The sequence below is a fragment of the Lottia gigantea genome (assembly GCF_000327385.1).
Source record: "Lottia gigantea unplaced genomic scaffold LOTGIsca_15, whole genome shotgun sequence".
In the NCBI taxonomy this organism is placed as follows: Eukaryota; Metazoa; Mollusca; class Gastropoda; family Lottiidae; genus Lottia; species Lottia gigantea.
Genome location: NW_008707797.1, coordinates 2,076,054 through 2,103,191, shown reverse-complemented (window position 1 = coordinate 2,103,191; position 27,138 = coordinate 2,076,054). Strand labels below are relative to the sequence as shown.

The 27,138-nt window shown below is 33.3% G+C and overlaps 3 protein-coding genes across 3 annotated transcripts; 2 read left to right on the top strand and 1 right to left on the bottom strand.

Moving 5' to 3' along the window:
* Positions 1-5,184: 5,184 nt before the first annotated feature.
* On the top strand, positions 5,185-10,205 carry LOTGIDRAFT_157887 (hypothetical protein; the record flags this gene model as incomplete). The annotated part of the gene is made up of 9 exons (XM_009050477.1): positions 5,185-5,195; positions 5,889-5,958; positions 6,098-6,214; positions 6,471-6,626; positions 7,459-7,629; positions 8,053-8,188; positions 8,423-9,388; positions 9,743-9,855; positions 10,173-10,205. 9 exons carry the CDS (start codon positions 5,185-5,187, stop codon positions 10,203-10,205), a joined length of 1,773 nt encoding a protein of 590 aa, XP_009048725.1.
* Positions 10,206-12,764: 2,559 nt separating this feature from the next.
* On the bottom strand, positions 12,765-19,028 carry LOTGIDRAFT_157886 (hypothetical protein; the record flags this gene model as incomplete). The annotated part of the gene is made up of 8 exons (XM_009050476.1): positions 12,765-15,467; positions 15,796-15,911; positions 16,176-16,454; positions 16,741-16,950; positions 17,107-17,148; positions 17,201-17,397; positions 17,639-17,822; positions 18,947-19,028. The coding sequence occupies 8 exons, from the start codon at positions 19,026-19,028 to the stop codon at positions 12,765-12,767; spliced, it is 3,813 nt and encodes a 1,270-aa protein (XP_009048724.1).
* Positions 19,029-19,809: 781 nt separating this feature from the next.
* Positions 19,810-21,849, top strand: LOTGIDRAFT_112074 (hypothetical protein; the record flags this gene model as incomplete). The annotated part of the gene is made up of 4 exons (XM_009050475.1): positions 19,810-20,070; positions 20,385-20,739; positions 20,972-21,125; positions 21,546-21,849. The coding sequence occupies 4 exons, from the start codon at positions 19,810-19,812 to the stop codon at positions 21,847-21,849; spliced, it is 1,074 nt and encodes a 357-aa protein (XP_009048723.1).
* Positions 21,850-27,138: the final 5,289 nt, after the last annotated feature.

Genomic DNA, 27,138 nt, shown 5'->3' with positions numbered 1-27,138 from the left:
GGGGTTTTTGGGGGGGGGGCCTTTGGGCCCCCCCCCCCCCCCCCCCCCCCCCCCCCCTCCCTTCCTTTCACAGCTTGAAAGGACTTTTTATGTGAAAATTCGGCCCTCTGAACGGATACACACCTATCAGGAGGCTGGTCTACAGGCTGGTACTTGATCAAACCTCTTGGCATTGATCTTTTCCGTACTATCAAAAGGCTATGGCCGTAACTACATCAAGTCAAATGGGCAAATGCCTCATGCAGAATTTAACATATAAATCGACTAAGTATGTCGCCTATTTTATGTCTACAGTAAAGGCGGGTACTGTATGAAGACTATCGAAAGCGTTGTGGTGAAGCCAACAGGATTTCTGCCTCGTACAGCCCTGAAGGAGAATGATGGTTCAAATTACAGTTTAATTTAACATTGTACCTACCCATTCAATGCGAGTTAAGTCACAAACATCGTTATCACAATATCATCACGAAAACGAGATATACAACAACAATAATGTCCTGTATATTCAATCTAAACCAAGGTTTGAACACTACCTTTATACACAAAACACCAATACTAAAAGTTATATGGCTTAATCCAAATCGTCCAGACTTATACACTATGCACGTCACTCTTCGGCTTTCCGAAATATTGCAACAAGTTTATTGAAGAAACGCCCTTTTACGGTGTATGCTTTTGACCCAGAAATGATATAGTATTGCTGTACATTGTGTAACCCATAGTAATGTATAATGGACTTGACACCATTGATATCAAATCATGCAATATACATCCTAGTGCGTTTGATAGTTTACTGTAATTAAACTGTATTTCTAGATATATCTTTTCCTTAATTTCTATATGTTGTTTCATTCTACATATTATCATATAGAAATAATAAAACAGAACCTGAAACATCTTGTTTCACGCAGTGCGAATATGCAATTGTTATATCATAAAATATTCTCACTGTTAAAATAGTGTTCAATACATCAATTGTAGAGCGATATAGAAATACCACTGTTAAAATAGTGCTCAATACATCAATTGTAAAGCGATATAGAAATATTACTGTTAAAATAGTGCTCAATACATCAATAATAGAGCGATATAGAAATACCACTGTTAAAATAGTACTCAATACATCAATTATAGAGCGATATAGAAATATCACTGTTAAAATAGTACTCAATACATCAATTGTAGAGTGATATAGAAATACCACTGTTAAAATAATGCTCAATACATCAATTGTAGAGAGATATAGAAATACCACTGTTAAAATAGTGCTCAATACATCAATTGTAGAGCGATATAGAAATACCACTGTTAAAATAGTGCTCAATGCATCAACTGTAGAGCGATATAGAAATATCACTGTTAAAATAGTACTCAATGCATCAACTGTAGAGCGATATAGAAATACCACTGTTAAAATAGTGCTCAATACATCAATTGTAGAGCGATATAGAAATACCACTGTTAAAATAGTACTCAATGCATCAACTGTAGAGCGATATAGAAATACCACTGTTAAAATAGTGCTCAATACATCAATTGTAGAGCGATATAGAAATACCACTGATAAAATAGTACTCAATGCATCAATTGTAGAGCGATATAGAAATACCACTGTTAAAATAGTGCTCAATACATCAATTGTAGAGCGATATAGAAATACCACTGTTAAAATAGCGCTCAATGCATCAATTGTAGAGCGATATAGAAATATCACTGTTAAAATAGTACTCAATACACCAATTGTAGAGTGATATAGAAATACCACTGTTAAAATAGTACTCAATACACCAATTGTAGAGTGATATAGAAATACCACTGTTAAAATAGTACTCAATACACCAATTGTAGAGTGATATAGAAATACCACTATTAAAATAGTACTCAATGCATCAATTGTAGAGCGATATAGAAATACCACTGTTAAAATAGTACTCAATGCATCAATTGTAGAGCGATATAGAAATACCACTGTTAAAATACTACTTAATACATCAATTGTAGAGTGATATAGAAATACCACTGTTAAAATAGTACTCAATACATTAATTGTAGAGAGATATAGATATACCACTGTTAAAATAGTACTCAATACATCAATTGTAGAGAGATATAGAAATACCACTGTTAAAATAGTACTCAATACATCAATTGTAGAGCAATATAGAAATACCACTGTTAAAATAGTACTCAATGCATCAATTGTAGAGCGATATAGAAATATCACTGTTAAAATAGTGTTCAATACATCAATTGTAGAGCGATATAGAAATATCATTGATAAATAGTGCTCACTACAATAATTGTAGAGCGATATAGAAATATCACTGTTAAAATAGTGCTCAATACATCAATTGTAGAGCAATATAGAAATATCACTGTTAAAATAGTGCTCAATACATCAATTGTAGAGCGATATGGTAATACCACTGTTAATATAGTGCTCAATACATCAATTGTAAAGCGATATAGAAATATCACTGATAAATAGTGTTCTACACATCAATTGTAGAGCGATATAGAAATATCACTGATAAATAGTGCTCAATACATCAATTGTAGAGCGATATAGAAATATCATTGATAAATAGTGCTCACTACAATAATTGTAGAGCAATATAGAAATACCACTGTTAAAATAGTGCTCAATACATCAATTATAGAGCGATATAGAAATATCACTGATAAAATAGTGCTCAATACATCAATTATAGAGCGATATAGAAATACCACTGTTAAAATAGTACTCAATACATCAATTGTAGAGCGATATAGAAATACCTCTGTTAAAATAGTACTCAATACATCAATTGTAGAGCGATATAGAAATACCACTGTTAAAATAGTGCTCAATACATCAATTGTAGAGCGATATAGAAATATCACTGATAAATAGTGTTCAACACATCAATTGTAGAGCGATATAGAACACCACTGTTAAAATAGTACTAAATGCATCAATTGTAGAGCGATATAGAAATACCACTGTTAAAATAGTACTCAATACATCAATTGTAGAGCGATATAGAAATACCACTGTTAAAATAGTACTCAATACATCAATTGTAGAGCGATATAGAAATACCGCTGTTAAAATAGTGCTCAATACATCAATTGTAGAGTGATATAGAATTCCAATGTTAAAATAGTGCCCAATACATCAATTGTAGAGCGATATAGAAATACCACTGTTAAAATAGTGTTCAACGTAGAGCGATATAGAAATACCACTGTTAAAATAGTACTCAATGCATCAATTGTAGAGCGATATAGAAATACCACTGTTAAAATAGTACTCAATGCATCAATTGTAGAGCAATATAGAAATACCACTGTTAAAATAGTGCTCAATACATCAATTGTAGAGCAATATAGAAATACCACTGTTAAAATGGGCTCAATACATCAATTGTAGAGCGATATAGAAATACCACTGTTAAAATAGTACTCAATACATCAATTGTAGAGCAATATAGAAATATCACTGTTAAAATAGTGCTCAATACATCAATTGTAGAGCGATATAGAAATATCACTGTTATTGAGAATTGGAATATCAGCTTCAAAATATTACTGGTAGTCTATATAAAAGAATATAGGATTAGCTTTTGGTAGTCCTTTTTAAGTTATTAGTAATTATCTATAAATAGAATTTCCTGTCTTGTTATCTTTTTATAATGATTGTAATATAAATATTCCTTTTACCAATGTACTTTATGAATAAATTATAAATAAGTAAACTGAAATAAGATCTGAATAGATTTAAAAATAGGCGGAATAAGCTGTACAATATAATACCAATTAAAGGGATTTTAAAGAAGTTTTCTAAATTTTTATGTGTATTGGGAACACTGATAACATCAAATTGCACCTAATTCACCTAATTTCGAATCAGACGTCTGTGATTCCTGCAATTCCACTAAAACTAAGCGTGTATGATGTCTCTAATCGCGAATTCTTTATGTGATAGGCCCATAGCATATTTTACGATTAGTGACGTCATCAAACACTTAGTTACAGTGTTATTACAAGAACCACAGAAAATTGAAAATTGGAATGTTACAAATTGATACTATCAGCGTCCCCGATACACATACAATAAGAAAACCTCTTTACAATCCCTTTAATTTGTTTACGCTAAATATAGGTCTATATATAGTGATCTATTCATAAAGTGCATTTTGAAATTCCGATCTATGACTACCAGTACTACAATAAACACATAAGTGAAACCAAGATCTCTTAAAAGAAATAGCCTAACTTTTCAATGACAAATTCTATATTATATAACTTGTTTAGGCCTATCCTACCTTCTACAAGCTTAAAAGAAATTCTATGAACAGTTCGAAGGCCGCAGAAATTGCTATAAAATAAAAACCTTAAAGATGGGTTCCCTTATTTACATTTATGAAAATGAAAATGCTAATACTTATATGAATAGAAAGTTGAGGTGTTCTAATGACATGGAAAAATACCAGTTTGTCTGACATGTCCATAATCAATTCATAATTAGCTAAATTAGAAGAGAATTATCAGCAGAATTCCAATGAGTGACCGATCAAGCAAGGTCAAAATCCTTTTTTTTTTTATCCAGACTGTACATATATGGGCATTTAAGATTGGTTAAAACTTTTAACCATACGCAATAAGAACATAGTGATATGATTAAGAATACACGATAATTCATTAGAAACACCAACCCATCAAATAGTTTGCTTAATTTGACACAAAAAACAAGGAAACCCATCTTTAAGTATTTAATTTCTTTCTGCATATTGTCATACCTATTATATAATGTTCTACTTATAACTCTATGCACATTGTACACGTCATTGTATTGCTCCCCTTTATTAGCTAAATGGATAAATACGGTACGTGAAAGTCGGCATATTTGAGGTTATGTTTGTGTCAGACAAGGAAAAAGATTAATTGGAATGGGTACGTTTCAATTGATATAGGCTACGTTGTCGTAATACTCTGGATACACTTTCGAATTCCTTACAAAAACGAAAAAGTAGAGATTAGAGAGTAGATAAAAATTTAGTTTTACGAGATATACCCCATTTAAGTTTCTTCTCAATGATTTATTCATGAAATTAATACACGCATTCTTTCTTAGAAGTTTCAATTTTGGTAAATCGTATCCTTTGTTGTGATTAACAACATTTTGGTTTCGAGGCTACAAAAATGGCTGAAAGGTAAACTTTAAATTACGTATTCATAAATAAAAATCGAAATAATGGCTTCGAATTCGTGTGATTTGATATTTTGATGTTGTCTTTTTGTGTCAACCATTCGACTATTTCCCACATCAAACCATGACACCCATTCTTCTGATTTGAGGTTGTAGCCATTGCATTAAAAAACAATAGTGTCTTTTTTTTTTCTTCTCGACTTCTCTTCAGCAAGGCAAACAAGATATCAAGAAGTCTAAGTGTCCCAACATTTACTGAATTTAGTATAAATATCTTTATGTCATTTTCTTTTTAAGCTTTCAATATGGCTTTTGTGTTGTTTTTGATTTTATCTTTGAAGTTGTGTTGCCAATGGCAAATTTAGATCAGCTGATTACACTGACCTACAGATAATATTTTGGCACTTGACCTAAAATAGGTTTTTACAAATGAACTCAAAACTAATATGAATGAAGCCACAATTGGGGACACTGGTACTTGATAGCATCAATTTTTGTGTGGAATTGCAGGAACCAAAGACATCTGACTGAAAATTTGGAATGGTGCAAATTGATGTTATTGATTACTAATCTATCCTTTTCAAACTCAAGACACGAGCTTAAAGCCAATGACTTCAAGTCAGGTACAATCTTTATCATGTATAGAGGCTTGAAGATAGAATACAGTTGCTCAAGCATTTTCTTTCCTTTTTTGCAGTGATCCAAAATCTGTAGAGGAACAAGGTGAAAGCTGGTGGGGATCATGGATTCAAGCTGCCAAGGAAACTGTGAGTGTCACAATCATCTCTGTAACTAGGCTTTTCAACGAATTTCATCCGTTTGACAAAATCAGATATATTTGTTCATTGTTTTCCTATTTTAAAATTTTATTTACTTAAGTTTTTGTTTTTGTTTTTTTATGTATAGTCTGCATCTGCATATGAGATGGTAAAGAGAGATTTAGGAGAGTTCACATGTACTGTCCAGTCAGATACAGAACATGCATTCAATGCTACAACCACCACTGTTAAAGAGACAATCAAGGTAATTAACTAGTTCATATAGGTATAAGCTTATGACATTTCTTTTTAATTAACTTTTAAGTGCACACATTTACTTGAAATTATTGAACATCAAAACGTGGCAGTGAATTTATTACTCCACTGTTTGCAAATTAAAACTTATTTCAAAAGCTAGCTGAATTATGTATCTGAAACAGAGATGAGCTTTAGTCAGCTTGGATTGGTTTATATATTGGTCGGTTTATTCACTATTAAACATTATATTTGTGTATTTTCAGGCAGAGAATGCATCAACAGCTAAGAATCGGATGAAAGAAGGAATAAACACCTTGTTTCAAGGAATAACGAAAGCTTTGACTATACCACCAGATGATGAAGGGGAGAAACCCATGCTGATTGTTTCATCAGAATCAGCTATTTATGATAGATCTAAGGTACAAAGATATTTTCACTGTAAAAATAGTGCTCAATACATCAACTGTAGAGTGATATAGAAATACCATTGTTAAAATAGTGCTCAATACATCAATTGTAGAGAGATATAGAAATACCACTGTTAAAATAGTGCCAATACATCAATTGTAGAGCGATATAGAAATACCACTGTTAAAATAGTGCTCAATACATCAATTGTAGAGAGATATAGAAATACCACTGTTAAAATAGTGCTCAATACATCAATTGTAGAGCGATATAGAAATACCACTGATAAAATAGTGCTCAATACATCAATTGTAGAGCGATATAGAAATACCACTGATAAAATAGTGCTCAATACATCAATTGTAGAGCAATATAGAAATACTACTGTTAAAATAGTACTCAATACATCAATTGTAGAGCAATATGGAAATACTACTGTTAAAATAGTACTCAATACATCAATTGTAGAGCGATATAGAAATACCACTGTTAAAATAGTACTCAATACATCAATTGTAGAGCGATATAGAAATACCACTGTTAAAATGGTGCTCAATACATCAATTGTAGAGCGATATAGAAACACCACTGTTAAAATAGTGCTCAATACATCAATTGTAGAGCGATATAGAAATACCAGTGTTAAAATAGTGCTCAATACATCAATTGTAGAGCGATATAGAAATACCAGTGTTAAAATAGTACTCAATACATCAATTGTAGAGCGATATAGAAATACCAGTGTTAAAATAGTGCTCAATACATCAATTGTAGAGCGTTATAGAAACACCACTGTTGAAATCATGTTGTTACTCAAGAGTTTCTCTATTATTCTATTGACAGGCTAGATTACATGCTATACAAGTTGACCCAGGTACGTACCTCAATGAGCCCAACGGATCTCCAGAGCATTTTAAAGAATGGTGCCGACATTTTGATATTGAGACTAAGAAGGGTGATATATCGGAATTGTTAGTGTCTAAAGTCGAAGTTCGAGCTCTTTATACTAAATTGGTAGGTTTGAGGTTTGTCATTTAATTTGCTGAGAGAAAGGGATGGTATGAGCTTCCAGAGCTCTAGGCCTTATTCTTGATAGGTTTTAGCTTCTTCAATAAGTTTGCTTTTAGAAAGGGATGGTGTTATCAACTTCTAGAAGCCAGATAGTACAAGATTTATCAAGTAAGTAAGTAAGTTCAGAGATGAAGTAAACATAAAAACAAAAAGCACAAATAGTTCTTTTTGATTGAAAAAATATATCCTATATGAAGGGTTTAGAGTAAACACTCTAATGAAATTACGATTTTTTATGTTTTGAAGGAAGTTGAAGCCATGATTCCTAATCACCATGAAGCTTTTTTAGTCTTTGAGCTATATCAACAATAAAGTTGATTGTTATGACCAGATATTGTTTTGGATCCAATCTTCTTTCTTCTACAGGTACCAGCAGAATTAGCTCATGCAACATTTTGGCAGAGATATTTCTATAAACTACATCAGATGGCGCTAGACGAGGCACGAAAACAAGCCTTGATTAAACGAGCAGAAACATCTGGGAGGAGTAACTCTGTTAATGGTAAGTAGTCGAGTAGCAAGAGTTACTTTTAAGAAAGACTAAATCTGGTCCATGATTTTAAAAGGGTGTCTATATACAGTGGAGCCTCGTTAATCCAGTGTTAAACCCAGATATCTGCACGCTTTTTACTGGGAAAGGAATATTTAAAAGTAACCGTTTGGAAACCAATTATCAAATAGCTCTTAGTTTTGACCTTTGTCCATAGTCAATACAACTTTCTTCTTGATGTTTCAGATGATTGGGGCAGTGCAGATGAAGATGATATAGAAATAGTAGAATTGAAGGATGTCCCTCCAAAATCAGCTGTTAACACTCCAGTACCAGTTCCACTTGTTCCAACAGATAAACAAGCAAAGGCACCTTCACCAAGAACAGAAGTCAAGTCGGACCCTAAAGAACAACTAAGTTCAAAGGAATCTTCTGTAAAGAAAAATTCAGAAATAACAACAGAGAAGGCAGACCTTAAAGAACGACAAAGATCCGTGGAACCTTTCATAAAGAAAAGCCCAGAGACTTCTAAAACTGTAGAGAAAAGTACAGAGCTGAAGGAACAAACTGGCTCGTCAACAGAGAAGCCATCTGCAGATGATAAGCCTAAAGTTGACTTCACCCCTACTACCAATATCCTTCTCGAATCATTGCCGTCATCCGCAAAAGAAACAGAACTTTCACCGACTGAGCCCAATTCTGAAATTCAACCCGAAAGCCGGAAAATTTCGTCAAATGAAAATCTGGAAATAACTGTTTTACCAAAAACAGACATTTCAAACAATACAAATAACAGTGCAATTTCTGACCATATCTCCCCTGTTGAACTTTCTGAAACTGTGCCTCAGCCTTCAAACAGGGTTGTAGAGGCAGACAAACTTGAATATTCTGAGACGTTCCCTAGCGAAAAAGATATTGGAACCAAAAAAGACAATATTGAACCTAAACCTGTAAAACCTGATGTTTTAGACGTTTCAGTGGACCAATCAAATAAGACAGAGAAAGAAAATGACCAATCAGAATCTAGTGTCAGCAAAGTTGTAGAAAGTGAAAGTAAAGACATTAAAATGAAAGTAGAGGAAGTGCTACCTAGTGGTAGTGGTAAGAAGCAAGAGAAGGTAACTAGTGATATTAAAACTAAAGATAAAGGTGATATGGTGATAGTAGGAGGTGATAGGGTTTCTCCAACCTCAGATTCTAGTGGAAATAAAGGTAAGAATTCAGGCTTATTGATTAGCCAAGCATGTCTGATTGGAATGTAAAAACGACTACCTACTTTGCAATTTCAGCATCCACTGGAAGCGAACATTAGCATGTCATCTACCAACCAACCTTGTTCAACCAGTTTCCTTTTGTCAATGATGCAGGTTGGAGGGACTGACATTGAAAAAGAGTCGAGTCATTTGGATGGAACAATAAAGAGAGGCCCTGTGTGCTACAGGCTGTGAACGTTAAAGGTCCAGCAACAGTTGGATATCAAAACAAGAAGGCTGATACTGATGTCCTCATCTCACCTTGTATGTTTGCAGAAAAAACAGATTATTTTTATTTTATGTAATGTTGTAGATACAAGTACTGAAGATGACTGGGATAAAGATTTTGATTTAGATGTTACAGAGGAGGAACTGAAGGCAGCAGAAGAACTGGCCAAGAAAATGGGAGATAACTTAGACTTAGAGGTAGATTTCAAGTATTTTATAGTCCCATTTAATTAGATAGCTTGCTATTTCCAAGATGTTTTTAAAACGACCAGCTGGTAGACTGATTCCTCATGAACCTAAGTTATCCTTGTAAAATATAGTTGTTTATTTCCGCTCCAGGTCACGTATTCTGGCAACGATCTAAAGGCTAAGATGTCCTAGGATCTAATCTTCAAACACTGTTTCTAGGACATCCAAGAACTAAGTTCATTTCGAGAATACCTTGCCAGATGTCTTTCAATTTATTTCCAATAAACGGCGTAATGTATTTATATTTTGTTTATATTTTATCTCAGGATGATGATGATGATTGGGAAAACTGGGAATAAACACTGGTAAAGATATAATGATGATATTAATGAAGATATAAACACTGGTAAAGATATAATGATGATATTAATGAAGATATAAAACTATATTAAGACATTTAGAGTTAAGTTGATATAGAGATACACATTACTATTCCACAATATGGACCAGCAGATTTCTAACAGAAGTTTTTCTCCATTGAAACAAGTTACCTGGAGCTTTATTTTTGAAAACTGAACGAAGATAAAATCAAGATTTTAGGAAATACAGTAATCTGATTGGATAATAAAACTAAATTTAAAGTCAATTTTAGTGATTGACCAATCAGATTACTTGGTTTGAAACTGATGATTAAAATTTGAAAGATTTCATTTAGGACACTTAGACCTTTTTGTTCTGTTCCAAGGGGCCTTCACACCATACATAACAATCACCAGTTGCATAAGAAAAGCGGTCATTAGTTTTAAGTGCATAACTTAATGCAAATGTGTTTTGAGTTTACTTTTGAAACTCGTGGCCACTTTCCTTATTCGCAACTGGTTATTGCTCTGGTGTGAAGGCATCTTTAGTTTTCTAGGGTGGATTTAATTTGTCAGAGATAATTTAAGCTTGGCTGTGTTAGTAGTTTGAAACTGGAATTTAATTGTTATTTTATATTTATTCTACTAGTTTGTAGTGCTGAATTTCTATTAATTGTGATATGGTTAAGGGTGTTTATTTTTATTTATCAATTTCTTTTCATATACTTAATCACAAATGTAACAATAAAGCGAGGCCCTGTTTTGCTACAGGCTGTACATGTTTAAAATTCTTCAACAGTAAGAAATGGAAGAAGATTGGGCTAATGTAACTGTCCTGCGCTATTGAAGCCAGGTCAGGTGCAAAAGTAAAATTTATTTCGTTTTTTTTTTTTTCAAAAACTTCATCTTGATTGTGTAAAGTGTTCCAGTCTAATAATCATATAACCATTAAGATATATGTCTGTACTGTCATAACTCATCTCTTTTAATCCATTGCCTTATTCTCCAAAACTTAATTTAAAGAAAATCCAGTAATCTGATTGGATTACAAATCTAAATTTAAAATTAATTCTAGTGATTGACCAATCAGATGGCAGGAATACTAATATCATTTTAAGTTTTTAAGAATAAGGCCTTAGATCACTATGTTGTTATAGACTGTATTAAACTGTATATAATGTATTTATCTTTAAGCTTGATGCCTATTAAAAATAAACAAAGGTATATATTGTTGGGTTTGTATGGCAGTGATTACATAGAAGGATAATTCCTTTGGACAAATCGTTCCGTTTAATCACCGCTTTAAGGAAATACTGAGATGTGGTCAACTAGTGGCTATTCTCTCCTGGGTGGGTGCAAAGCAAGGCTGTTTAGTTTTGAAATTCAAAAGAGGGTTGATAGATGACAAGTTAATATCTGCTTACAGCTAACTGTTATTTCAGCCTAGGCAAGTTGTTGGTAGTTCAAAAGAGAACTTGTATCGTGGACAATTATAGCTTCTAGTTTCACTTCTCAATGGTGCCCAGTAAGTTCTATATTAAGTTACTTAAAAGTTTAAAAAATACAATCCTCTTCCTATGTTACATACTTCGACCAAAAAGAACTTGATTTGTATTTTACAATTTTTAATGTGTAAAAAGTGGAAAAAATAAAGCATTTTCCTTAAAATTAAGCAGTAAATACTAAATTCTACCATGCATATAATACAAATTCTAACCATGGCTAATATGAATATAAAATGACACTAAGAGTTATTGCCCTTGTTATAAAATAAAATATTGTTACAATGGACTAGGAAATTTAGAGTATGAAATTACATGAGAAATTAAATGAAGCTAATCTCTGTGAAATCTGTCAGGATCTACATCAGGATCTACATGATTTAAGTTCCAAAATGTAACTTTCAAGTTACAAAAACAATAGACACAATTTAATTCAAATACAGCTTAAAAAACTGCTTCAAAAATCTTCATCCAGAAATGATTAAATTAATTTGATCCAAATAGATCCTTAATCAATATACCCTTTCAAAATTCTGTACAGAGAAAGAGAAAATAGCCTTCAGACTGACTGAAGAATTTGAAAATGAACAATGAAGATGAAACATGATAAGTAAATAAAATGGATGGAAGCAAATTGAGACAATAAAAATACAAAAAATACTGTTAGCAGCCAGCACCAATTATAAAATTTGAAAACTCACATTATCAAAATGCCCTCTTATAAACCCCTCCTTAAATATTGCTGTTTACATGAAAACATCAAATAAAAAATAAGCTAACTAATGTTCCCTTTCTTTTTGTAATTTTCTTACAAATTTTACTAAGAGAAAGCATTTCTCTAAATAACATATCAAAAAAGATTACCTCAAAAAATTTAAAATTCTAATAAATCTAATTTTTGTAAATGTACATTTTTAAAAATATTGCTACAAAATTTAAAAAATAAAAAAAAATTCAATATATACAATTTTATAAGTAAAATATAGCATTAAATAAAAAAGCTTCTGTAACAGGTCCAAGAATTTTAAACCAATTCTGTTCAGCTCCAAGGCAAGATTCAGTACAAATGTTCCATCGATCTAGTTTTAGATAGACCATACGCTGGGAGTTGTAAATGATTTTTACGTGAAGATGTTTTCCTCATGGACTGTGATTTCTTATCAGGAGTAATTGTATTTAAATTAGCAGGTGCCCACTTTCTGATTGGCTGTTTATTGATGATGTCATCAGAGACTATATTTAGACTTGTTGTCTTTTTAGGTGTGACACTGAATCTAAAATCTGGTTTGGAACGGAAGGATTGATGAGACACTACTACTGGGCTATTATCTAACGAACCTAATGGTTGTCGAGACTTGTGATTGATGGAATCACTCTCAAATGAATCGTTATAACCACCACTGTTACGATTTTTCTTGGGTGTTTTTGATCCACTGTTCCTTCGCTTTCGTGGTCCGATATTTTCTCGATCTTTTGCAGCTTTTCCATATTGAACATAATCACTTCTTCGTTTGATATTTGTGAATTTTGATCCACTAGGCTGGGCTTTAACGTAGTTTCCACTATTTTCAAATTCTTTATTCAGGCTATCACGTCTTGAAATCGACCTCTTTCTAGCCAAGGAAGTTTTTAAGGAACTGGATTTCAGAGGAGGGGACATACTGTTTGGATCAATGTCATTTTCTTTCGAGTTTTCTGGGACATCAGAGAGCTCGAGAGTATAAGGAGAGGCCTCCATTTCTCTCATTTCAAAATTTCCAGATAGGGGTCTCCTTGATACGGATTTCTGTGAATTACGGCCTACATTTTGATCTTCAAGTCTGTTCCAATCTCCAGTTTTGAACAGATCGATGTTACGTCCAAATTTGGCTGGTGAATCTTCGAATTCCTGGAGCTTTATAGGAGTAGATCCTGGATCTGAGACATTAAGTCTGTACTTCGAGTGTTTCTCTGAACGTAATTTTGGATTGCCGCTCATGTTGATATTTGGAGAAGGGTCAATGTTGAGATAATCCAAACGTAATGACGCGTCTCGAGATGAGATAGGCAGCTGAGAAGCATCGAAACCGAGTTCACAATTTTCAGGAATGGCTTCAGAAGCCTCTTGAGTGCCTTTAATGAACGACAAAACCTTGCTGCGTTGACAAGCTTCTTTATAAGAGGGAGGAGATCTGACTTGTTCAACAGCTACTGGTGTCACGATCTCATCAGGCCATGACCTATTACAATCATTGGTGTTTTTTCTCAAATCGTGACCATCAACCACTGTTCTATCTTGTGGTTGTCGCATGCTTGATGGGTGATACAAGCTTTCTGGAAGGACAGGTGCTTGTTGAATTGGACCTACAGTATCAACACATCCTAACTCTTGTTCTTCTACCGAATTCTGCATCACTTCAGCCACCTCATTGTCTGCCAGTTGTGTCACAGCAGACATGTAGCAGACTTTAGGATCACACGGAGGTCGGACTGAAGACTTCTCGCTGCTAGCCTCGGAACAGGTTTCATCAATGAAGGGAAATGTTGGGCTACAGCAGGAATTTCCGGAGAGAATGCTACTATTGATACAGACTGGTGCTTCCTGAGCTCCTCCACTGTTGTTGGAGGTATTGGGACTGGATTCATTTTGATTGGAATAACTTCTGGAAGGAATTTCGGAGTTCCATTCATTTTGATTTTGGAAGCTTCTTAATTTTTCAGGTGTAGGGAAATTTAATACATCTGGTGTTAAGCAGCCATATTTGTAATGGTTGTACACTGGCTCCAGCTCTACCAGGTTGCTTGAAAACGATACCAACTTTTTGGGATTTGTAGCTGCCATGGTTGGTGCTGGTGGGGCAAATGAAGGAATAGGCAAATCTTTTGATACAGGAGAATTAGAAGACTGATGATGCTTAGCTGTGAAATACTTCTCAGTAACTTGTTGTTTTTTCTGCTCATTTCTAATGTCTTGGTCAAAATCATTCTTAAGTTTTAAAACCGAACCATGTTGAATCTCAGCCGAATCATTGAAAGTCTCGAACACAGGGACTGGTGGCTTGATAATGACAGGATGGGACTCGAGATTATAAACTGGGACTCCATCTTGTGGAGGGGGGGCCTCCCGAACAGTTATGTTATTATCATTGAAAATTTCAGAGGAATACGTAGATGAAATGCTACTTCTTGCCTTTTCTCCCCTGAAAAACTTCTGAATTGAAGACTCTGATGAGGAAGTTGAAATTGGGGATCTTGAAAGTCGACGCTTGGATTCTTCCCAAAGCTTGTGAGCGTCTAAAGGAGACAGAGAACACGGATTGGAATTGATGATAGAGAGATTTGTGACAGAATATGGACTACAATCGCTGTTACGTAGATCTTTTTGAGATCTGATTCTGAACATCAACCCATCTGTTCCTTCGTTGTACATTATGCTGTAGTCCTCATCTTTGGTTTTGGATTGTCGTTGTTGAGTTTGATCGCTAATAACAGAAAGTTTTGATTGTGAATTGGAATTCTTGAAACCACCTTGATCTGAGTTATTTAAAGCAAGCTGAGAACTAGATTCCCAAATAGCCATCAAGTTTCTATCTGTGGCTGTTCTTGGACATGGAGTATTGGTTGCTGAGTGAACGAAGGGACTCGAAGGTCCTTGCTCACCATCCCCACCTTGTCCCTTCGGTGACTGAAACCCACTTAAATCCACCATTGTATAACGGGACTGGTTGTAGTCTAATATGGAATCTGATTGGTTAAAAATATCCTTCCTTGTTTCTTGATTCTAAAATTAATAAAATATAGTCAAAATGATTATGATCTAAAAACCAATGAGTTCAAATTATAAGACTAATAACTAAGCTATACCAACAAGATTAATGAGTCCAGAGTAAAAAATATCGCCATTTCTAGTGACATAAACTTAAGAAATCTCTCTGAAGCTCTCTTGGTTTTCTTCCTTTATGCATAGTCCATAATAAACATAGTAAAATAACATTATTATCTCCCGGTATATCACAATCCATCAACTGACTCTACTTTCTCACTTCATTTATGACTCGGAAATTAAAGAATTATCAATGTCAAGGATACAAAGAATTCATGAAACTTACCCGATCTCCGCGCCTGACTATAGTAGGTTGATAGGTAACAGGAGGGTTGATTTGTAGGATACTGATAGGACCTCCAGGATGACAACTACCATAATATATCAACAAAAATACCAACCCTAATATAACAAATCATTTTCTCTTAGTAACAAAATTGTATTCATGAGAAATGGACGACGAAACAGCCTTATCAAAATGTTCAATTATTTGTGGTAATTAAAAAAAGAATCCAAGATCCGTTCTACAAGCTTGCCCTTGCCCAAACTTCTTGGTGTTGATCTTTTCCAAATGATGCTTTACAGCTGGTTTGACTGGATTAGTAAGAAATGATAACTTTGGAAAGAAAGTGAACAAAATAATATAAGTTTAACATCAGTACTTACCTAGTACGAAACTACCAAATACAATGACTCCAGAAATAGTGGCTAGCTCTGGTACATCGGTATAAAAATACCAACACACCCATAATCCAACATTCTCTAATATTATCAATATATAAAACCCTGCCAGTCGAAGTCGCGTCGAGCCATCTTTCACGTTTAAAAAACAGAAGATATGTATAAATCCAGCCACCATTCTGAATAAATTAGTCTCCAACCAGCCATCACCGAAATCTATACCTTGTATACCAATAATTATTGTCATTACCAGCCAGTGGATACCTGGAATCAAAGCCAATTACAAAATAAATATTTCAAATTTATACTGACTGTAGTCAGATGTTACAAAACTTTAAAATCAAAAGATTAGGGAAGGATAAAATACGTTACAATCTTGTTTCTTATTTTTCCTGTTTTTTAATATTTTTCGCCTCGACTGCAATCCAACAAGTATAATAACACAGTCCTGTTCTTGTGATGCTATTGTTAACCAATCAGAGCACATCTTTTGTAATCTTTGTAATTTTAATAAGATTGATATTCAACATGAATAACATATCTACTTTACCTACAACCAGGAAAACCCAAGCTTTAAAAACAGAAGCGAATAAAACAAGGGCAGTAACTCTTGCAGTTATCATAAAGTTTCTCCATATTGTATGTAATATCAACCCAATCCATCTGCGGGTATATCCAACTTGATAGGCCAGACGCAGAGCATCAGTATAGGCAGTTATAGCCCAGGATAGAGATAGCAGAGAGCTTACTAATGATACACCTGCAAAATACAACAATATGACAATATTATCCTGTATTTCTAGAGAAACACGACCAAATAGGACAACATTAAAGCAAAAACTCCATTTGTGATAATGACACTATAACCCAATCATGAATTTTTTAAAGAAATATCTTCAAAATGCCTTTAAATCACCTGCTGTTTCATCATCTGTTGGAACAGAACTGTCTTTTAAACCTGACATACAAGATTACCATACATACAGACGAGAAGGTAATAAAATACCTACCTGAAAGCCAGTCTATTTCCAGAGTTATCAACACAATATAAAGATGAAGGCATAGTTGGGGAGCTGATTCTAAAAACGCTTCAATCAGACGTAAAATACTGATATCATTTTGTTGATTAAAAACATTAGAGGTATGACGTACGACATCTCCTGTTTTCTGTCTCGCTTTCAAACCTTGACGTATCACACCTACATATCTGAAATATAAAAGTTTCAAAACTAACAATGCAGTACATTTATATCAAAATATTGAAATATACAGTTAAAAATCCTAATTGTAGAGGTTCAAAATTAGTTTATTCAAATAAAGCTTGTAACATGTATCACAAGAAAGTTAAAGTATACAGTGTCCAATTATTTCAATAAGGCATTGCTTTCTGATATTCCACACAGCTTATATAACAAAGTTAGAAAAACGATGCATCTAAATGAACCTACCTAAAAACTGGTCCTAATAGTAATAAATGAGGTAAAAATGTCAGACAAGTTAAAGATCCATCATTATAATACCATTTTATACTAAAAAACTGCATTACTACTGCTGGTAGGGCTATAAATAGAACAGATAGACTGCCCCATACTATATGACCTTTTTCATAGAACTCTACAGCCACTAAAATATCTGGAATAATCAACAAGAAACAGTCAATTAGCATACTGGTTAAATTTTATACTGAATATTTTTTAGTAAGCAGTATCCTATTCAAATTGACTTATTTTGAATATTTTCATACTGAATTCTTAAAACCTTAACTAAACAAAGTTCTTCGGCTTTCAAAACTGTAATTTTGCTATATAAGCTTATTTTATTATTGACAAAGTGTTACTCAAAACTCATCCAAACTATATGGTGTTTTTTCATGTGCAAAGTGAACATTTTGTGGTCCCTCTCCCCCTCCCAAAAAAATAAAACAATAAGCTTACATAAGCACTGTAGAAAAGATAAATATTCATAAATTTGATTTTAATCACTAGGACAAAAGTTTTTTTTATTACAAATTTTCATCATGGAAATATTTTATTTATCCATGGTCCAAATCATACAAAATAAATAAGTGAAATAAATAGTGACCTTAAACAAGGTCAAAACTCAATAGAAGTCATTAGGATTAATTAAGTGTTAAAGTCAATTAAAAGCAATTAACAGGCTACAGCCAGTCTCTAAACCTATAGTGTTGTTCTAAAACTGTTAAAGCCTCACACAATTGTTAATATAAAGTGTTTTGGTCCATTGATTTGATTGCATTGCTGAAAGAATGTTTTCATTTCACTCCATTTGCCTAATTCCTTTAATTCTATTCTGAAGCCAATATTTTACCATTCAGGAATCTTTAACTTCTGGATATACCCCCCCCCCCCCTCGCTTACACGCTTATTGTTTATTCATGTATAAATATCATAATTGTTATAGTCTACATCAGTACTAGTGGTTGGCACTTGAACCAGGAAATTCCTGTTACAATGAAACCAACTCCACCCAAGTCACTCATTTGATAGCTAACAAATGTGACCCCTGACCTTTCTGTTCTGACTGTGTGGTTCCATGTCTTCGACGAGCAGTCAATCACAAAGGCAAGGCAAGAAGAGAAAAATGAATAAACAAATTTCATTCTAGCTCATGACCATTCATTGATACCAGTTTTTTTTCTAATTGATCCAAGAGTCAGTGTTAAGACTAACTAAAACGATTTATAAATTTTATAAACAAAAAATTTAAATTGCAAAAAGTAAACAAATGATTCTCACCTGTTCCAATGTCTACAAGAAAAGTAAGCAGCGAAATTAAGTTTACAAAAAGATCATAGCACGTAAACTTCTTCTCCGCCATATCGTCTGCGAAAATTAGCTAATTAATTTGCTCTTTTTTAATTACATTTTGTTAAAAATCATTTGAATTTGGCGGATCGAGTTTCATTTGGCTTCCATGTTGAATCGATAATAGTCTCAATCAGCCAGACGTAAACTTATTTGTTATTTTAAACGGCTAAAGTACTGGATAATCACATATCAAACAAATTAGGTCACCGAGGGTGGCGCTTATCTGGCTTATTGATTTTTTTGTTTAAAAGAGAATCGAAATAATATCTAGGTTGAATAAAACTTTGAAATACTTAAGGATTAAATAAAATTCTAAATCTAAATTTATTTACCATCTACAACTATCTATATAATTTAAATTCAGTTTGTCACGCATGTGATTATGTGCATTTTTTGCGTTTTGTACAAAACCAAGATGTCAGCGCCCATGAGTAGCAAGAAAAGTTTAAAATTAAGAAGTTTATTTCACTATACTGTTAAAATTTCCCTTGCATAATCCGATTCTCAGCATGAAATTCTTGTCTTTTCAATTCTGAAAGCAGTGTAAGTCACTGACACTGTTTTATCATATTTCTCTTCATGGAAAAAAAAAGGAAAGCAAAAGAATTAGATGTGGAAGAAAAAAAAAGGGGGGGAGGGGATATTAAAAATGATGAAAATGTTATTTGATTAATGTCACGGTGACTGTCAACTAAAGTAGGTAACAAAGTAAAAGTATAGGCTACTGTTTTACTTTATAATTTCAGATCAAATTAATTCTAATTGAGGTACTGTGGTCTAATGTCTTAAAGATGAGTCGTTTACCTCCCTTGCCAAATATTCAAGAGATCATCAGATTTTATAAATTACGAGCGATACGAAGTTTGTCACAGAACTTTCTGTTGGACATGAACCTGAATAAAAAGATAATCCGTAAAGCTGGAAATCTGACGAACAATGTTGTGATCGAGGTCGGGCCTGGCCCAGGGGGGATAACTCGTGCTATACTGGAGAAAGATATTGATAGATTGATTGTTATTGAAAAGGACAAACGATTTCTTCCCAGTTTAGAGGTATTGTTCCTGATTTCATCTTTTAAGATTTATTTGAAACGTTCAGATCAGCAACAGGATTCTTGTGCATGAGATAAGTACTTGTTAATAATAAGAGCCAAGAGACTTGAAGACTTCATACTCTTGCTCAGAGAAAACTCACTGGATAATGTCATTGTGATTTCTTTATGAAGTTGGTTGCATGAAAAAGATTACGTAGATATATTGGAATCATATTCATTAATAGAAGTTTCCGTACCAAAACATTGTTTACATTTTCCTCAGTACTGTACTGTTAATTAATTGCAGTTCATGTATTTTATTTTTCATTTCAGACTATTTCCAGATTGTCTGGTAAGAATATGCGAGTTGTTCATGGTGATATTTTAAATTATAGTCTAGATACGTTAATACCGGAAGAATTCTCGAAACCCTGGGACGACAGCCCCTCTGATATACATATTATTGGCAATTTACCATTCAATGTCTCTACTCCGTTAATCATTAAATTCCTGAAAGCCATATCAGAGAGAACTGGACCTTGGAAATTTGGTCGTACACCACTGACGTTGACGTTTCAGAAGGAAGTAGCAGAACGAATGGTCTCTCAAATTGGAGTCAGTGAAAGGTGTCGATTGTCTGTTATGTGTCAACATCTTTGTAAAGTAAAATTAGAGTTTGTAATACCAGGTAAAGTACTAGTTTTATCCCTTTATTTTTCTCATTAATGGAGTCAGACAGTTTTTACAATCGTAAATTATACCAAAATTGAAAAAAAATTCCCTCTGCCACCAAAGAAAGGAAGGTTGAGATGAAATAGACCACATTAAGAGAGCTCAGTTTAAATAATGACTTATGGACTGTATTTTTCTTCATGTTTCCTTCATATCTAAACCCCTTCATTAATATTTTCTGTTTTCAGGAAAAGCCTTCACTCCATCACCTAAAGTAGATGTAGGAGTGGTAAAGTTTTTACCTTTAAAACAACCATTGATAGATGTACCATTTTTACAAGTTGAAAAAGTTCTACGTCATTTCTTTCATTATAGACAGAAAAAATGTTACAGAGGGGCTGAGTAAGTATATAATTAACCCTTTAATTCATTAATCCTTTATTTGTAGAATCCCTTAAATTGCTTATAGAAATTGTCTTTTAACGCAGCTAGTCTTGCAAATTGGCCAATATTGACACAGAAAATGTTACTGATGAGCTGAGTAAGTTTTTATTGGTTCTTTTTAGTTGTAGAATTCTTTCAAGGGAAGATTCTAAAGGGGTTTTCTGAACTGTTCAAGTGTATTGGGGCACTGGTAGGATCCTTTGCACCATTCCAATTTTTAGTCAGATGTCTGTAGTCCAATGTTGAAATCCACAGTCCCTACTTGTGACCTAGGCCAGTGCTTCTATAAGAGAGTATCTCTTATAAAACTTTATACTAAAACTAAGCATTTAATATGTGAAACATTTTTTTATACAAATTATACAATATTTTTTTCAGAACTTTATTTCCAGCTGATCAACAGAAATTAACAGAAGAATTATTTACACGGAGTGAAGTAGATCCTTTTGAGCGTCCATTTTTACTGATAATGGAAGAATATCAAAGAATTTGTCGTGCTTATTCTGATATTTGCGAACAGCATCCAGAAATATTTGAATATGACTATAGAGCTCCTCAGAGTTTGAAACACACACGTTTATACAAAAATTCAGCGGAGAATCAAACTAAGAAACATTTCCTGACAAGTTTACATGAAGATTTTGATACCTCATTTAAACAAGAAATAGATGAGGTGACATAAAATTATTTAGTTAGTTTTTAATAAAGATTGCTTCTTGAGTGTTTCTTGGTTACAATGGTAAAGGTGTTGTGATGAAACAGAAAGAGAAACAAATGAACCTGAGGTCGCATGTCAGTGGTGTTTCTTCAAGGGGCCTGGGTTTGGCCTCACCACTTTCAATTTTTTATCACTTTACATAGTGAAGGAATGACCTCTGGCCACCCTGGAAAATTTTTGTGGCCCCTGCTCGCCCCCTCACCTGGTGTCTCCTAAAATGCAAGACCCTGTCCCCCCCTCCCCTCAACGGTTGGAAATTGCAAAAGAGCAGGTCAATGCCATTGTCCTGTCAAATTTCATCCATTTCACACTGTGTCCTTTCTCATTAGCTGAGCCAGATACAGACACAAAGGATGTAAAACTTCATTTATTTCATTTCTTCCTCTGTTCTTACCAACACCATGTCTTTGAAACGTTGCCAATGGTATTGTATTTTCTGATTCTCTATTATTTTGGTTACGGAATTGGTTATGAAAAGGTTTATTCAGTTGTTAAAACTGGAAATCAACAATTCTACTCGTTATGCAAATGGTCTCCTCCGTCTATTGAACAGATAAAGGTATATCTCAACTTCAAACACTAACACAAATAACTGAACATCAGAATCTCGTTAGCTTCAAGTTGTATAGCCAAACAAATTAAACAATCGTATGAATCCACATAGAAAACAAATCTCTTATCAATAATACTGCTGGACTCATCGATATCAAGTTGGATTGTCCTAGGCTATTTTTATATATATCTTCTATTAAAGAGATGTGAGGAGGTTTTCCATCTGTTCCATAGTATCGGGAATATATTGGGTATATATTTCCATTTTCCCGTCAGTACGTTGTTTGTTTAACCGTATATGACGTCATATGACATGATAGCTACGTCAGTAAACCCTTTGTTTTAGGGAAATTGCAAGACTCACAGACGTCTGATTGAAAATTGCAATGGAGCTTTCTGTATACCATTACAGATAAAAAAAAAATACAGAACCTCTTTACAATCCCTTAAATTTAGAAAAAATCGTATAAAGAAATGCATCTTATTCAAATTTCTTATAATTGAGTTTTCAATTGAGTTCTGGTGCTGTGGGGCCCCCTCTCCCACCCCCTCAATGATTCAAAGAGACGCCATTGCTCTTTGAATGAAAGTGTTTTCATATCACGCAGGCAATCCAACTTGAAGTATTTAATCCAATCAATGATAATATATAATTCTATTGAGCTGCTATCAATACGGTAATTAAATAGGATTTCTATTAGTATTAAAACTCTTTTAACTTTCATTAAAAACTTATATAGAATAGATATTTGGATTGGAATAAAAATCAAGGAGTGGCAGGGTTACATAAGAATTTGCAATATTTAGTTTATAGTTCACATGTAGCCTACCTTGTAGGATTGGTCAATATATTTGTATGTACGTTAGAGCAACAACATTTCTAATTATTACTCAATTACTTAAGGCTACTACGATGCTAATTTCCATGCTTAGATATTTTATCCAGGGCTATATCCTACTTGCTTAATAAGATGATTAGACTTGGTAACTGCGTTATGCTATTATGACATATATAAGCTTTTATTACACAGATAACAGGTACAATACTGGAGATAAGACATAATAAGAGAGATAAGCCATTGTAACAGAGACCAGAGATAAGCTTTTATCACAGAGATAACAGGCATAAAAAAATCTGGAGATAAGACATAATAAGAGAGATAGGTCATTGTAACAGACACAGAACATGGTAACAGAGATAGGCCATGTTAAAAGATATTACATAATAACAGAGATAGGCCATGATGACAGAGATAAAATAAGATGACAGAGATTAAACACGATAACAAATAAATTATAAAAATAAATATAAGCTATGGTAACACAGAGAAATCCCGATATCAGACATTAGCTAGAATAACAGAGAAAATTCAAGATAACAAAGATAAAACATGATAACAGATATAGAATGGTAACAGAGATAGGCCATGATGACAGAGATAAAACATGTTAACAGAGATCAAACAGGATAACAGAGATCAAACATGATAATAGATATAGAATGGTAACAGAGATAGGCCATGATGGCAGAGATAAAACATGTTAACAGAGATCAAACATGATAACAGAGATCAAACATGATAACAGATAAATTGTGAAAATAAATATTAGCTATGGTAACACAGAGAAGTCCCGATATCAGATATTAACTAGAATAACAGAGATAAAACATGATAACAGAGATAAAACATGATAACAGATATAGAATGGTAACAGGGATAGGCCATGATGACAGAGATAAATCATGTTAACAGATAAATTGTGAAAATAAATATTAGCTATGGTAACATAGAGAAGTCCCGATATTAGACATTAGACAGAGATAATACAAGGTAACAGGGGTAAGCCAGGATAAAAAAAGAAAATAAAAGTGTTTTATGACGTCACTCCTGCAAAATTTGTAATGTATCATATACCTTTGTATAATGACTAGAACCACAGACGTCTGATTGAAAATTGGAATGGCACAAATGGATGCTAACATTGTCCCAGATATAATACACATACAAAACTTTAGAAAGCCTCGTCACAATCCCTTTAATGTGATGGAAACTGCATGTCCTTTGATATGTATGTAATATTTATATAAAACTTTTAAAGATAGTTATAACCTATCATGAAGACCGTTGTAGTTTTTGTCCCAATAAGAGCAAACAGCCATTTAATCTGGAATCGATTCTATTCAGTAGCTTTAATCTGTTATTTAAATATTATTCAAGACATGTGCAGCACTTCAACACCAGTTATTCTAGATAATATTCAATACTTGGTATGAACACTTGCGCAATTTAGTAAATATTTAGAAAAGCGGGGTGAGGTCTGAGATCTAAGACAATATTTTGGTGGTAAATAAATCTGTAAAAACATAAACTTGAATATGTGAATCAAATAGAAAAATTTAAATTAATTAAGCTATTTAAAATGTGTAGAATGTTTGTTTTGGCTACGAAATGATTTTTTTGTTATAAGCAGTTGTTCTAAATGAGAGTTTAATATTTCAACTGTATCAAAATGTGTGATTATTTACTTTTGTTAGGCAATTGAAAAGACAATAATTGTTTATTTGTGATATACAATTCATAACAAGGAAATCCTCGATTTGAAATATTGGATTAAATTATCTAAAACATGTGATTTGGATAGAAAACCATTAATTTGTTTTTAACAGTTGAGTTTTCCAAATAAACATATTGTATTTCGAGTGTATTAAAAAGTGTTATACCTAATCTGTTCTGAGTAATTTGAAAGACAAACGAAGAAAAATTTGTGATATACAAGTCAGTATTACTCAATCTGTGATCTACGCTAACAGCTCAACAAAAAACGAAAAGTCACAAAATTGACAGAAATTGTAAATAACCATTTATTTGAACAGAAAACTTTCGAGTAGGTAGGTAGGATATTATGTTCGAGTAGAATACTTCGATCCGAAGATCGAGTGAATTTCGAAGTCGGATGTTTTGATATGATTGTGAAAGTTCCGAGAAATACCCTTACTGAGACAAGGAACACGAAGACGTAAAACTTCATTATACTCTTACAATATTAGTGGATATATACAGTGAAAATGGCCGCCAATCCGTACTCTACCATGAATCTTAAACAGATTGAGAGCAGATTTCCAACTGATCCGGTAAGCTCATGTTTTATTTCTTTTCTTTCTCAACCTCAATTCATTAAGGAAAGATTTTTATTCCAAGTTCTTAGATTTCGTGTTTTAAACACCCTTATGTAGGTTTTGCCTGTTTGGTCTAGAATTTGTGTTTTGGTCACTCTGCAGACATTGTCTGCCAAAACATATATCTTAAACACACTTATATATGTCTTAAATAACGGAACACAAGTTTATGGTATACTACTCCTTAATTTTATTACACACGACGTTTCAACAATCTACATTGTCATCTTCAGGTGACCTACCCCTAAATGTCGCTAAAGCATTAATATATGTCTGTTTGATCCAGAATTCGTGTTGTGGTCAACAGGAATTGTCGGGCGAAAGTATCTTTGTCCAATAACATGAATAGTTTTTTCCCCGAGAAGATAATCACCAAGTCTCCAAGGTTTATCGGACTACAAAAACTTTATATCAATGAAGGAATATTTTGAATATTTAAGCTTGTGCCGTTTAAATAGAGTTTCGTTGTGTTAATGACCATTGTCTATCCTATAGGGATAAATTGTTAGCATTAAACGAGTAATTATTTAGCGAGAGCTATCATATTTTAAAAAAAATCTCCAAGAACACTTAAACCCGTAGGTAGATATTAAAATTCAAGAGCATTTCATATCACTGAAGAAACATTTGGATGAGTTTTGACCTTAGTTACTAAGCAACAACAGGAATATAAATAAAGCAAAGAAAGCTTGGAATATCAGGATAAGTGGGAAGTAAAATGAACAATTTCCGGTTTACTTGTTTTAAAGACCATATGAAGTATTTTTCCCAAACATTGTGGCTTATTACTCTGTTATTGATCCTGGGCACATATTGGTAGTGTGATAACAGCACGAAATGATTTGTTTTTTTTTTACAAAAATTCCTTTTCTAAACTTTTTATTCGTGTATAGGGGACACAGATAGGATCGATTTACATCATTCCAATTGTCAATCAGACGTCTGTGGATTCCCCTAAAAGTAAAACTACTCGTTAGTACGTAAAATAAAAAGGCTGCCAAGGAACAATTCCTTTATTTCATAGCATGATAGCGGCAGTGGGGCGTAAATTACCATTTTAATGATTCACAGACCGTATAGCAGAATGACAAGAAAGTTCAAATTTAAAGTAAATGAATATTGATTATTTTAAATCTAATAATGTAAATGGATCGAATATGTAATGGTGGATATCTGCTCTGACAATATTTCAATATTTGTATTGCATTTTTATTTTAAATAATACTCTTTTCTAAACGGATATTGATAAACGTGCAAAATTAAGAAAATTCTATTAAGCAATTCAGACATGATTTTCTATTTCTGTCTAACATCCCGATTCGAGTATATAACAAAGAGAGATAGAGTTTCTTGCTAATTGCCAAAATCTCGAGTGTGAGTCCAGCCCGGTAAAGATTGTTGTACAAGCTTAACCTGAAACCCGTAACACAACGTTTTAGCTTTCAAGATAATGGAAGCTCAGATAGCTAATTCATATATTTAATCAACACAAAAACGAAATGTTCTAGTAGGTTTATCTACTA